This window comes from Thermobia domestica, chromosome 18, assembly GCF_964235325.1.
Source record: "Thermobia domestica chromosome 18, izTheDome1.hap1.1, whole genome shotgun sequence".
NCBI lineage: Eukaryota > Metazoa > Arthropoda > Insecta > Zygentoma > Lepismatidae > Thermobia > Thermobia domestica.
The window spans coordinates 41,917,866-41,932,232 of record NC_137471.1 but is presented as its reverse complement, the minus strand read 5'-3'; the positions used below and the strand labels follow the sequence as shown (position 1 = coordinate 41,932,232).

The 14,367-nt window shown below is 34.4% G+C and overlaps 1 protein-coding gene across 2 annotated transcripts in view; it reads right to left on the bottom strand.

Moving 5' to 3' along the window:
• Positions 1–14,367, bottom strand: part of LOC145675990 (uncharacterized) — a 179,991-nt gene that overhangs the window by 63,187 nt on the left and 102,437 nt on the right. For both annotated transcript variants that reach the window (XM_081746822.1, XM_081746823.1), the window contains exons 15-17: positions 7,611–7,793; positions 3,643–3,746; positions 931–1,528 (exon numbers count right to left, since the gene is read on the bottom strand). In XM_081746822.1, coding sequence (XP_081602948.1) covers positions 931–1,528; positions 3,643–3,746; positions 7,611–7,793 — 885 coding nt within the window. The remainder of the gene's footprint in view (positions 1–930; positions 1,529–3,642; positions 3,747–7,610; positions 7,794–14,367) is intronic.

Here is a 14,367-nt window from a genome sequence, read left to right as displayed (position 1 = left end):
AATCATAATATCCGGTTTTATTACCAAACTGAACTGTTATTCAAATTCATTTTTTTCAATCTCACCGGAAAAGGCCTAATAGCACACCTTTCAACTTACAATCACAATTTTATATCGCTTTCCATACTAACGATGTGGGTGAAACAGACTTAAGTCTAAACTCTTCAATTTTTAACACCTATCGGTCGGTGAAGTGGAAATAAACACTTTTTTTTAAAAGCAATTCTAGGGTCATAGCGCACTTAACTACTACGGCGTCGCATCTCCTCCTATGTACAACCTCTGTGTGAGGTTACAAGAACAAGAACAAATAAACATGATATTGTTAACGTGTGCGTAATGGGAAAAATAAGAAGTATGCTGAACGTAAAATTAAGGAATGTTTTTACATTCATCAATTTAACCCTGAACTCAATCTCGACAAAAAAGGAAATTAATGCAATATCGAGTGATCTTTTCACTGCGTACTGCCACCGATTGGAACGAGGAACAGTAACAGTAAACAGTGACTAACTTCATAGTGTTTAGCATAGGTGTATTCGCCATAATGTTTGTGGACGTAAAGTGGTTTCTTTCATACGAATAACCCCTTTAACCTTTCATCTTCCTACACGTTTTTACCTTATTAACATTTTTCAAACTCAAGTCAGCTGAGAATGAGGGGCGAGTCCCTCAAAAGCACAATTTTCTGATTTACAGTGGTCAGTATGATGTGTTATCTTTTACTTGCTATTGTGTCTATTGTCAATACTGGCAAACAATACCGGTAGGCTTGTAATAAGCCTGAACTATATTTACGTAAGCTTCATAAAGCGTTAGTAACTAGACGATATATTCTAGGTTCAGAATCTCCCAAACTAATTTAAAATGTTATGGTGGAAGGAAACATTTAAATTCTTAACGATTTAAAGTCGACAAAAGCGAACTTACCATCTATTATCTTCTTGTACGTGTCCTGAAGCCAATTCATTCTCAAAGAAAGCAGCTTCATGAGGCGCACGACATGTTCTTTCTTCCTATCAGATACTTCTAAACACTTCCGAAGTGACGCCATCTCTTCAATGAATTGATGCTCTATGATCTCTTTATGCGGTAGAAGAACATCTTCATCTGACTTTTGACCTAACTGTAGTTGTAAAATAACGACTACCTTCACCAGATTACGCCGACGATTTTCCAACTCTTCTAACCATCTGATTACATTATTTTCATAACCCTCGTCTGCAATTTCAGGTACTGTTACGGGCTCAAAATTCGATAAGTCTTTTAGTTTAGGACAAAGTTCTGTTTTGATTTTGAATTCGTCTTCTACTGCTTCCAGAACTTTCATGGTACAGTCTAAGCTCCAGTTTCTTCTTGGTTTGCCTTCGAGGACCTCTTCTATGGTGCGTTTTGCGTCTTGGAAATAACGGGACGGTGGACACGAGTTTCTACCGTTATCCATTTTTTGTAACGCAATGTTTACTTTGGATGATACTTCTGACAGTAAAGAACGACCTTCATTTAATAGTAGCGTCAGCAATGTAACCTGAAACAATTAAACGTATTATTGAGTATTACATGACATTGCAAAACAACCTAACACTTGATATCACAAATTAATGTACCCAAATTGTGTCTACTCAACAACAATTCGGAGGGAACTGCAACAGAAATTGGTCAAGATTTAACATTACGAGAAACTATGTTTTACTGATAATCAATAATAAAGATGATATTCTACAATGTTACAGTAGACACAAACCTGTCCAACATCTCTCTCAAATGATGGCATAATTACCTTAATTCATTATTTTAAATTGTTTTCTTCAAACTTTAAAAGAAATTGGAAGTAAATCACAGATCGCACACAGATCATTCCTTCTCCTAAATAAGGACATTAAATTCCAAATAAACATACCAATTCGCAAATTTTATACTACAGATCAGAATAAAATTATTATTTTGTGTGTGTGGGGGAGGTGTATACACAGGGTGTCTACTAAATGTTCATTTTCAAATTCCAGGTTTTATCAAGGTTTTCAAGGTTTATTTTTCCTTTTTTAACAGGTCTATTAAGTAGAGTGACATTTATTGTAACACGTATAAGTTAATGCAATTTTATATAGTTCTTATCAAAAACTGGTTATAATTTGGGAATGCATATGGTAAATGATAGTTTAAGTGGCAAGATGAAAAGAAAAAAATGACTGAAATATAGGTTCTTAAGACACAAACTTAATAGATCATGAAATTTAACTTTTTCAATTACCTTACTCTCATCATGGGGGACTAATTTAGCTCTTTTTGTAGTCACTGTTATTCACAACGACCATTCCAAACAAATAAAATTTTATTCAGTCTCTTCTTGTACCCTCAACATACTTTCCAAAAACATTCACCGCCTGCATTCTGCTCACGTCTGTCTCTTTCTCAACTTCGTCTCCACTGAATAAGTTGTTATTGGCTTTTAACTTATGCTGTAGTATACAACTTTCTTGCATTTTACAAAAATATACTTATTCCATACCAACCCCAAAAACAATATTTTAACATCAATTTCAAAACTTCCAGGTTCATCGTCCAATTCCAGGCTATTTCCAGGTTTTCCAGGTCCAAAAGTAAATTCCAGGCTAACTCCAGGTTTTCAAGGTTTTCCAGGTCAGTAGACACCCTGATACAGTTTTGTTCAATAAATTCTATAAACTATTTATTGAACTGATACGATGCATATTAACTAATAAAATATTGATATCGAAGTCAATTAAATACTTCTATTGTTAACTTTCTTATATATGTTTCAGTGACTGCTTGTTGTCGCACTCGGTACGTCACGTTGTTTCGTGGATTCACATTAACGGTAAAATTTTGTCCACAGAAAAATATTTTTATAAACACCAAGCATATAATCGCAGACACCAAAATATATCTCTAGAATAACTGTTAAGTTATTAGTTCTTTCAGAAATAAATTACCATAAAATCTATTTCTACAAATTACCAGTTTAACAAGAGGAGTCATGCTAATTTTGAATCCCTGCGCCAGAAGGGCAAAATGTGATTTTGAGCTTCATGTAATTGACTTAACTCTTAAGTACTCTCGCGGGGTGTTCACAGACCTCAAACCAGGTAACTTTTGTGTTGCTAGTCAGAAGTTCTGATGAAAAAATATTTTTTAAAAAAATCTTAAAAAACGAGTTCAAAAAATCGCAGCAAATACTTTTAAAAACTTGTCTAGAGTTATGCTACATTGTCTTAATTATTTTAAAAAATATATATTTTTATTGTAATAAAACTAATATCAATTTGGGGGTCTACTGGACCCCCGCGCGAGTACTAGTGTTACAAAAAGGGCGCGAGTGCTTATGGGTTAACCTGGTGAACAAGACCGCAACATAAGAGGCCAAAACAGTTTAGGAAAACTCTTACAGACGCAATATACGGAGATGAATATTTTCACTTATCTTTTTAATAATTTGACCAAAAATGTGTCAATTTCTGTCTTTAAGAAAATTATTTAGTCCCTGCAATAATTTATGTGTGAAGTTCATGCATTTAAGTTGAATAAATGTGAGTTTTAAGACTGGTCTGTGTCGTCCTTGTAAAGCAAGAAAAGTATCGAATATGAATCTCATACATTTCAGCAAACCCTAAAACTACCTACCTCATTGCGGTCATCATTCCGAAATATCTCTGTAAATAGTAGTCTCAAAACGAATGCCATATTCACATACGATTCCAGATATTCAAATTTCTCTCTTGCTGATTCTGAAACGAGATCAATGACAGGAGTTAAATTTAGTAAAAAGAAGACCCTTTGATTTTGTTAGTAATTTCTGAAAGAGTTCAAAGAAAGATCACGATTTTTTAAAGACAAAAGTTCGTTGATTTTTTTTGAATTTAAATTGTTTCGGTATCATTTTAAAATACACTTGAAAGACTTCTCGTATCTTCTACTAGGTGTATATGAGGTGTTTGAGTAACAGGGAAGTCGGAATTGAGTTAAACTACTTACCTCCATACTCCTGATAATTCAGTAGTTTTAAGTTCATTTTCTGAATATTTCGGAAAAACTTAACGCCTTCCTGTATTCAACAGAACAAGATCTTGCATATATTTATATTTTTACCTAGGTATATATGCGTATATCTTGTGGAATAAACATAAGAGAAAATTTGTTAAATGAACCATTTTATGATTGCTAACTCGTGAGCTTCTTGCAGATAATCTCAGTAATGCAACTATACTGTACTATATTATATATATATATATATATATATATATATATATATATATATATATATATACAGGGTGTAAAGAAAGGTTGTTTACAACGCTTGGGAGATGATTCTACAGATGAAAACAAGTAAAAATGTCTATTTAACACAATGTCCATCTCGGCCTCCTAATCGAGTTACGGACGTCCAAAAGGGTGGGAAAATGAACTCTGAAGGCTAATTCTGGCAAAACGACAAGAGATAGAAGGACGGTGTTAGGCGGCCCACACAGACTCTCAACATGGACTATCCAAAGATACAAAGATTAGATGTGTACACTTCACACACACCCTCTCACCTCACTTTGCCATCATAACGTCCGCGGCATGCTTCGCATCCTTTGGGCATCCCTTGCGCTCACCTTGTACACACCTAATCTTAGTATCTTTGGATAGTCTATGTTGAGAGTCTGTGTGGGCCGCCTAACACCGCCCTTCTATCTCTTGTCGTTTTGCCAGAATTAGCCTTCAAAGTTCATTTTCTTACCCCTTTGGACGTCCGTTACTCGGTTAGGAGGCCGTGATAGACATTGTGTTACATAGACATTTTTACTTGTTTTCATCTGTAGAATCACCTCCCAAGCGTTGTAAACAACCTTTCTTTACACCCTATATATATATATATATATATATATATATATATATAGGGTGTTTCGAAACAACACCGACAGCGTTTGGGAGGTGATTCCTGACACCGAGATAAGACAAAAAGTATAGACCAACCTAGGTGCACAAATGCTTCCTTTCGGAGTTATAGGCTGCCGAAAACATGAAAAAATGAACTTTAAAGACCCATAGCTTGAATACTATGGGACCTAGCGGAGTCGGGTCAAGATTTTATTTAGGAAATAGTATGTGCCCTATGCAAATATCCATGTTTCAGATTCCTGCTGTACTTATGCAACAATTTTTATAAACGTAGTTGATGAGTACTTCAAATTATATGCCCGTAGCAAAAGTTCCTGTATAAAAATTATTGCGGAAGTACCGGAGGATTCTGAAACATGTATTTTAGAATAGCGCACTAATCCCGACTACGGTAAGTCTCATAGTCTATGGACCTCGAAACTTCATTTTTTTCATGTTTTTGGCAGCCTATAACTCCGAAAGGAAGCATTTGTGCACCCAGGTTGGTCTATACTTTTCGTCTTATCTTGGTGTCAGAAATCATCTCCCAAACGTTGTCGGTGTTGTTTTGAAACACCTTGTATATATATATATATATATATACACACAGGGGCGGATCCAGGATATGATCAAGGGAGGGGCTAAACCATATTTTGCCGTTTTATTCAGTCTAAAAGAAGGATTGAAGCTCATTTTATCCAGTGTATACCTGAGCGTCAAGGGGGGAGGGCTATAGCTGTTTACAGCTGTGCTGTTTATTACAAAATTATTTATTTTGTACTGTTTATTACAAAATAAATACAAATATTATTTAAAAAGTAGTTAACAAGGAGCCAAAACAACATGATAAGTCATCAATTACCGTTGAGTTCATTTTTCTAGTTGCTGCCTTAAGTTAGATTTTTGGGTAATTCATATTCTGGCCACACTGTAATTTCTATGGATGGCAGCACTGAAAAATCTTCCGATTCGTATTTTCGGAAGTACAATAACATTATCATTATCTATTATTGTATTAAGTTATATTTCATTATCTCTTTTCACTTACGAAAAATGGCCAAAAGAAAAACGGTTAGCTTTTATATCAGTTTTAGTAGTCTGCCCCCCTTAAGTGGTCTACTCCCTAATAATATAATATAAATATTTATATTAATAGATTCATACAAACTTACCTCGAATAATTTTACAATTTTGAAACAAAAGATACTGCTTTCATTATGAAAAAGCTATGATGAAAGGAGAATTTAAAAAAATGAACTCAATTTTTTTTTTAAATATATATATATATATATATATATATATATATATATATATATATATATAGGGTGGTAGGTAACTCCACTGACAAACTTTGGGAGGCGATTCCTTATACGAAATGAAAGAAAAAGTTCTAATAACATGGGCCGAAAAATGCCTCCTTTCAGAGCTTTGATCCATTGAAAATTCGAAAAATTATTTTTCAATACTCCCTAACTTAGAAACTATAGGACCTATCCCAAGCGGTTTAAGGAATTACACAGGAACTGGTATACGCTCTATCTAAATATCGATGTTTTAGAAGTCACCGGTAACAGCGAAACGAACGCACCACTAGTACTTAAAGGAGTATTCCTATACTTCAACTTCCTTTTTATAGTTCCTTTCACCGATAACAGAGGATGGTAAAACATGGACATTTAGATAGAGAACATACTAGTTCCTCTGTAATTTCTTAAACTGCTTGGGATAGGTCCTATAGTTGCTAAGTTAGGGAGTTTTGAAAAATGATTTTTCGAATTTTCAATGGATTATAACTCCGGAAAGAGACATTTTTCGGCCCATGTTTATTAGAACTTTTTTCTTTCATTTCGTATAAGGAATCGCCTCCCGAAGTTTGTCGGTGGAGTTACCTACTACCCTGTATACATATTCTTGCTGTGTAATGCAATGCAAAATTTTTGCAGCTTGCAAAATGGTAGCATATTTTCCAGTTGCATCTTTTGCTTTCGTTCTTTACTGATTAAGATGCTTGAAATAAATGCCTACAAAAGATTATCATAATTGTCTTACTTTCGTCCTATTATTATGATGTGAATGTTGAGCATCACTATGACCGCCTACTCTTATATATTGGAAGAAGAATAATGTGCTGTTACTGAGTAAGTGTCACGTGCGAGAAACACCTTAGAAAAAGCACTATATAAGCATCAGGAAATTCCAAATTTCGTTTTCATTCTAACATCATATACAAAAAGAAACCTGAAACGCCCCTAAATTTACCATTTTGAAAAGGAATACCATTTAAATTGTGTTCTGTTTCTTAAACAAGAATTTTAGGAATGATCCGAAAAATGGATCAAAAGATTGCGATCTTGGTTAATAATTAGTTTTTGGATCAGAGCCACAAATTTTTTGAATGGCCCTAAATCGAGTTTTCTAATTTTTTACGGAATAAGCCCATCATACTGAGTTGAGTGATAGTTTGGGTTTGGCTACACTATATGTAGTTCTCCAGATATAAGACCTACAAGAACATTTTTTAAATATATTGGATCTTTCGATCCAAAAGAAGAATCAAGTACAAATGATTTACAAAATAATAATAATAATAATAATAATAATAATAATAATAATAATAATAATAATAATAATAATAATAATAATAATAATATAAATTATTTTTAAAATCGTGATTTCTTCTACCCTCTAATTTACTGTGAAAAAATACATTTAAAAACATTAAATATTACCTTCCAAAGCCAGTATGTTTGATACAGAAGGGTTACATCTCTCCAACCAGGATTTTAACACTTCTCTGGAATCGCTGGCTATGTAACCTTCATCTCCCAACAACTTAAGCACACTCATAACAAATTCAAGTCGATTCATGATCACAGGATTTCCAGATTCTAGGTAATATGTACGTCGGATATCTTTAACAAAGAAAGCAATCACACATAATGAGAAACATCTAGCTTACTGGCATTTAAATAAAATCAAACAAAAAGGAAAATCAAACTTATCAATCTAAATCATGAACTTTAATCGAAGCACATAATTTCACGAAAAAAAAAGTGTACTGTTATCCGCTACTAGACTCACAAACATGATGTTGATTTTGGAAGTCGACAACTCATAATTTAGTTACAAACACGCAGTGATAGCGCCCAACAGACCATGCATTATTTAATTTAATATTGTGTTAGCTTCGTCGAAGTTTGAAAGTTGTCCAAAAAGGTTGTCGTACATGGAGACTTCTTTTTGATAAAAAAAAAAAAAATATGCACATTTCATTCAGTTCTCCACACACACACACAAACACACACACACACACACACAAAAAAAAGTAACAGGGAGAATAGAGTACTTGAACAACTAGATTTACGAAAGAGTTTGGGATGGAAAAAGTTTTATAACTCCAGCGAATTTGATCTTGTTTTAAGGAATCTGTTGAGTCATAACACAATAATTTATCATTATCTCTGAACTTTTTTTTTTTTTTTTAATTGTGTAACTGAAATAGAAAGGTAGTACAAGAAAGGAACTTATCGTTCTGAGAACTAGCAAGAAACTAACAATAACGATTAGATTCATGATGCAAACTGTTGAAAAGAAAGAAAAATAAGATAATAAAGCTATTTCTTTTTTCATTCCACCGCTTGCTAGTCAACACACATTAAACGCTGTCTCGAAATGCACAACAGGGTCGCCTATGGTGTTTCGTCACTAGGAGGAGTAAGACAGTATGAATGTTTTGAGTCTTTCGACTTTATCTAGACCAACCATCACAGATAGAAGGAGGAAAGACTAAAGGATGTGTCGTATCTTTTGTAGCTAATTACTATGTTGAAGTAACAAAATTGAAAACATGGTGTGTGAATGGCAAACTAATATTCGTACTTATTACATATGATGTTCTTATGTGTATATTGTATAAATAATTTTTACTTATATATATACATAAAAAAGAAGTCCTGACTGCCACACACACACACACATACACACACATACATACATACATACATATAGATAGATAGATAGATAGATATAGATACGGATATAGATATATATAGGATGAACCACTTTACCTACGTCCTTTAACTTTAAACTAATAGATTGAAAAAATGCTGAAATTTCATCCCAAGCAAATATCGACAGGGGGACATTGACACACTGCAATATAACCAGATTAACAGCGTTGTCAATTCAACATAAAGTTTTATTTTTTTCAAACACTACGTCAAGTTATTAGGTATTTTAAATCTACAGGGGGGCCATTATTGATGGAACACATTTAACATGTATTTGTGGAGTATGTTGAACTTAACATTTATTACCAACTATGAGAATGCATTATTAAAGGACGGGGTTTTTTCACTGTGTGCAGTGTTTACAGATTACATCTCTTAGATGGACACCACCTTAACGAGAACACTCTGTGGCCCTAACTATTATCTTCAGCATAGTTTGGCGCAGAATTTCGACAGGGGTGGCTGATATCTCCCTTCCGATGTTGTTCTTCAGTTCATTGGTGGTAGTGTCTTTGTAGTGTACACCTTCTTCCTTAGATAACCCTACAGAAAATAGTTTGGTGGAGTTAGATCGGGGTACCTGGATGGCCAATGGATATAATCGAATCTGGAGATGAAGCATCTCGGGAAGTATCGCCGAAGGGTTGTCATTGACACTACCTTATGCACCAATTATACGCCGAAGGATATGATTGGTGGCACCAACCTGCTGCATGCATATGTCCCTTAGACTAAGCCGTCTCATTTCGGGAATGAAAAATGTTCGTAACAGTGTGTTGCACTGCAAAGCGGTAACTGTGACGGTGTCATTATGTTCGTTCAAAAAAAAAAAAAAAAAAAAAATCACACAGAAATGACTCACTACACACCACACAATAATCTTCAGAATTGGCAATGTGCAACTGGGTTTCATCCAACAATTGCGGATTTGGTATAGTTAAGAATCGACAATTTTGTTTATTGACATAATCAATCAGGTGGACATGAGCTTCGTCGGACGTGATAAGGTGTTGCACAGTCATCACCTTTGCTAATTAGCCAATAACAGAATGTGGTTCATTTAACCTTATTTTGGTCGAACAATTTATGCAACATCTGTAAACTGCATAAGTCCTTCTTAAGGATTCGCCGCGCACTGGTACGCGGAATATGCATTTGACGACACAATTGCCGAATTGACTTCTTTGGACTTTGGTTCACGGTATTGGACACAAGCTCAATGTTTATTGCATTATGCAATGAACAAGGTCTTCCAGGGAACCGTTTTTTGTTCGCGTTTGAGGTCTTACGATAGTTGTGAACACCACGCAGTGTGACCTTTCGTGACGGTATTACCTGTTTCTTAAAATTTTGTTTGAAATGCCGTTGTTCTGTGTTGATGGAGCATCCACTACTGAAGACTGCCTTCACGACACACGAACTTTTAATGGCGCTTCACATTACGATGATTAATTGTAACAATGAAAGAAACACGTATTAGTAACTGTTGTTAAGCTATATGAATAACACATATAATGAAATATACATATAAACATAATAAGACAAGTCAACACGTATGAATAACTAGTAATCAGCAGAATTATTATGTTAGCAGATTAATAAATCCTTTTCGAGGGTAACTATATTTTTTTACCTTTTTTTATTCTAAAAGAAGTCTCACCACATTACATTTCAATAATCGTTACTTCACACATATACATTTATTATTCCTAGCAACCTCAAGACATTTTTTATCTTCCTTTTCGCATAGCTGCTCAACTATGACGCCTCTGATCCTTTACATAAAACAGGTACAGATTGACAATGACAGGGGCGTACAGACAATGACAGTACAACGATAAACCGTTGTATATGTCGCCATGGACGGGAATTCCGCAGTAGCTTTACTACGAAGGAAAGAACCCTGGATTAATCATTACAGAACATTCACTTTTGGAATAGACCTCGTATTAAATAACGTTACATTGACACGTATATTTACTTCTCCATTTCTATATATATATACCATATTACATTATTATATTCTTTTATATTTACAATTATTCATATATCCATATATTAAAAAGTCGATGGATCTATTCAATAGGGTTCTGCAAATTTACTAGTTAACTATTCCTTCCTGCAATATGCGAAAACATCCATGTACAATCGATATTGTTTACAAATAAAGATCATTATCATATTAAAGGTTAACAAAATCAGAAGGCAATATAGCATGCAAACATACTAGCGATCACCATTTAGCGCATTAGTAATTGAGGTTAGGAAAATAGAATTAAATTATCTAAAGTTTGCAAATAACGCAGTAAATTGAAAGTCATTACAATGAGAAAATAAATTAACAACAAAAAATAATTAAGACAACATATATACTATACAATCATTTCATACGGTATCAAGTTCAAGCATTGCTTTAAACGCGTACATATAAAGATGGATTAACGAACATAATTTAAATTCAATCAAACATTCCTTAAAGAATACTTCACAAACACATTGTCTCACTAAAGGTTCCCGCGACAACTGAGTGACGACCAAGAACTACGTTGCTCTGAAAACCTCCTCCGCTGTGGGAAATTTATTGCTGGTGTAGTCGCGCGCAACTTCTAATGGCTCGATAGGATACTGCTCTACTTCATGTCGCTGATAATTATCACGTAAATTTTCAGCGAACTGCTCAGCACTCAGACCAAACTTTTTCATTAAACCATCAAGACCAGCTTTCCTACATATGGCATAGGGTCCGCTTCGAACCGCTTGTTTCACAGTCTCATTGTCATCCACTGGCTCTTCCACGTGCTCCTCTTCTTCAACCTTCTCTTCCTCTTCTTCGCTTCCTCTCCTTTTCTTCTTTTTCCTTTTCCTGTTTTCTCTGGCCCGTTCTCGCTCTTTCTGTTTCCATGCCTGTTGCATATCAGAAATCTCGTGAGAATAATACAGAAGGAAGCGTAAGTACACGTCCTTCAATTCTTCTGTGGGCTTACAGAATGCCTGCTTGTAAATCCATTCTGCTTCTTCTTCTGGTTCATCCGAGCCTTCAGGGAAAGAAGTAACTCGTACATCACGGAGTTGCATACGCTCAGGAATATCTGTATTCCTTATCTCATTATCAAGATCTGTGAAGTGGCCACGTTTCAATTCACTAGGCTCGTAAATTTCAAATATAGATTTCTTTGTAGGTTTCTTGCGTGTTGCTTTCTTTGCTCTTCGTCTTCTTTCACCTTCTTCTCCTTCTTTATCATCCATATATTCATCTTCTTCCATATCATCTTCATATTCATCATCGTATTTATCGAATTCATCATAATCGAAATCAACACCGAAGATGTCCTGAGCCTCTTGTAATGCAGCATCAGTAAATATTGGTCTTCTCTTCCACCTTTTCTCAGGCCTGCCTTCATCATCCACAATAAAGCCATCATCATCTGAATATTCACCTTCCGACTGTTCATCATCATATTGCTCAGCTTCAGCATGCTGTCCGGCCTCGGAAGTTTTCTCTTCTTCATGATCTGATCCATCAAACAACTGATTTGCAAAAGCGTCTCTCTCCTGCTGTTTGTTTTCTTCTGCTTCACCTTTGGAATCTTCATCCTCAACTCTACGAAGACGTTTGAATCTTTTCCTTTGAACCTTGACACCCAAGTTTTCTTCCAGCAAATCATAATCATCTTCTGATAACCTATCATCTAAATCATCTTCATCATCACTCTGCATTCGCTTTAATTTCTTCAACTTTTTCTTTTCATGTTCTTCCAACTCCTCCTGAATATCCTGTATCAAAAGACTATGGTTGTGAATTTTAGATATATTGTCCTTTATTTGAGTCGCTTGTTGTGTAGTAATACACTCCAAAACTTCTATTTGTAGACTATGATTATTAACTTTAGAAGTCGTGTCTTTCATTTGGGTTGCTTGTTGAGTTATAGCGGATTCCAAAACTTCTATAGATCTTTTCAAAGTATTGATATCTTGTGACGATTTATCAGCAAACTGTTGGAATTTTTCATCTAATTTCTCATCAATTTCCTGAGAAATTTGCTGTATTTGTTGATTTGTATTTTGTTTAATTTCATCAACTTTCAATGCAATATCGTTAGATATTTGTTGTACCTGCTGATCAATTTTCACCGAAACATCATTAGTTTGTTGATTAACTTTCACTGCAACATCATTAATTTGTTGTATCAAGTTATCATCCCTCGATTGCATGGATTGACTTAATTGTTGAATCATATCCAAGATCTGCTTAGTATTTATTATTTCAGACATAGATTCTTCTGAGTTACAAATTACGGACATATCTTCACTGCGTATACTAGTCATAGTTGACTGACGTATAATTTTTCTCCCACTACGCAAAAAGGTACATTCAATATTCATACGTCCCTTTTTATAAAAAAAATAAGACCCTATCTTTACTCTACTTCAAGATTTGTACAGGGTCCCGGGTTTCGTTGCACCAAAAAGATATAATGAAATATACATATAAACATAATAAGACAAGTCAACACGTATGAATAACTAGTAATCAGCAGAATTATTATGTTAGCAGATTAATAAATCCTTTTCGAGGGTAACTATATTTTTTTACCTTTTTTTATTCTAAAAGAAGTCTCACCACATTACATTTCAATAATCGTTACTTCACACATATACATTTATTATTCCTAGCAACCTCAAGACATTTTTTATCTTCCTTTTCGCATAGCTGCTCAACTATGACGCCTATGATCCTTTACATAAAACAGGTACAGATTGACAATGACAGGGGCGTACAGACAATGACAGTACAACGATAAACCGTTGTACACACATAACTGTTATTGCTCACAATATTCGAATCATAAATATGTTCCACTGATATGGCTCATCCTGTACATGTAAACGTATACGTACACTCATGTCCAAAATTATTGTCGCATGTCTATAAATATGTTGTTGTAGGAATAGAATTTTATAACGAATTCGTCCGGTATTTCTTATAATGTTAGTATGTGTATAATCGGCAAAGAGATGCATGTGGAAAATTCCATGTCAAAAGAGCAGTAAATAAGAACAATAAAACGAAAACAAAACTTTCTTGTCCATTCAGCAACATTTTGTTTTACTCATTCTAATTTTTGTATTTATAATTCTTTTCCTATGAAATTTACCACAAATATACATTTTCCGATTATAAACATAGTATCAGTATTAAAAGTACCCTGCAAAATCATTATCAAATTATATTCTTACAAGAAGTCAGTTATAGATATGCGACTATCATTTTGGACATGAGTGTACAATAGGGCACTTGTTATGCAGTGTTGCAAAACATCAATAGTACGCTACAGTATCACATACATATCGAGAAACAACCAAATTTTGGAGATTTCTACAACAGCAATAAGGCAAGTGAGACGGGCAATGAATATTCAAAATACCTTAGTGTCCAATATAACGGTCACCACACGATGTATTTCCAACAAATAGA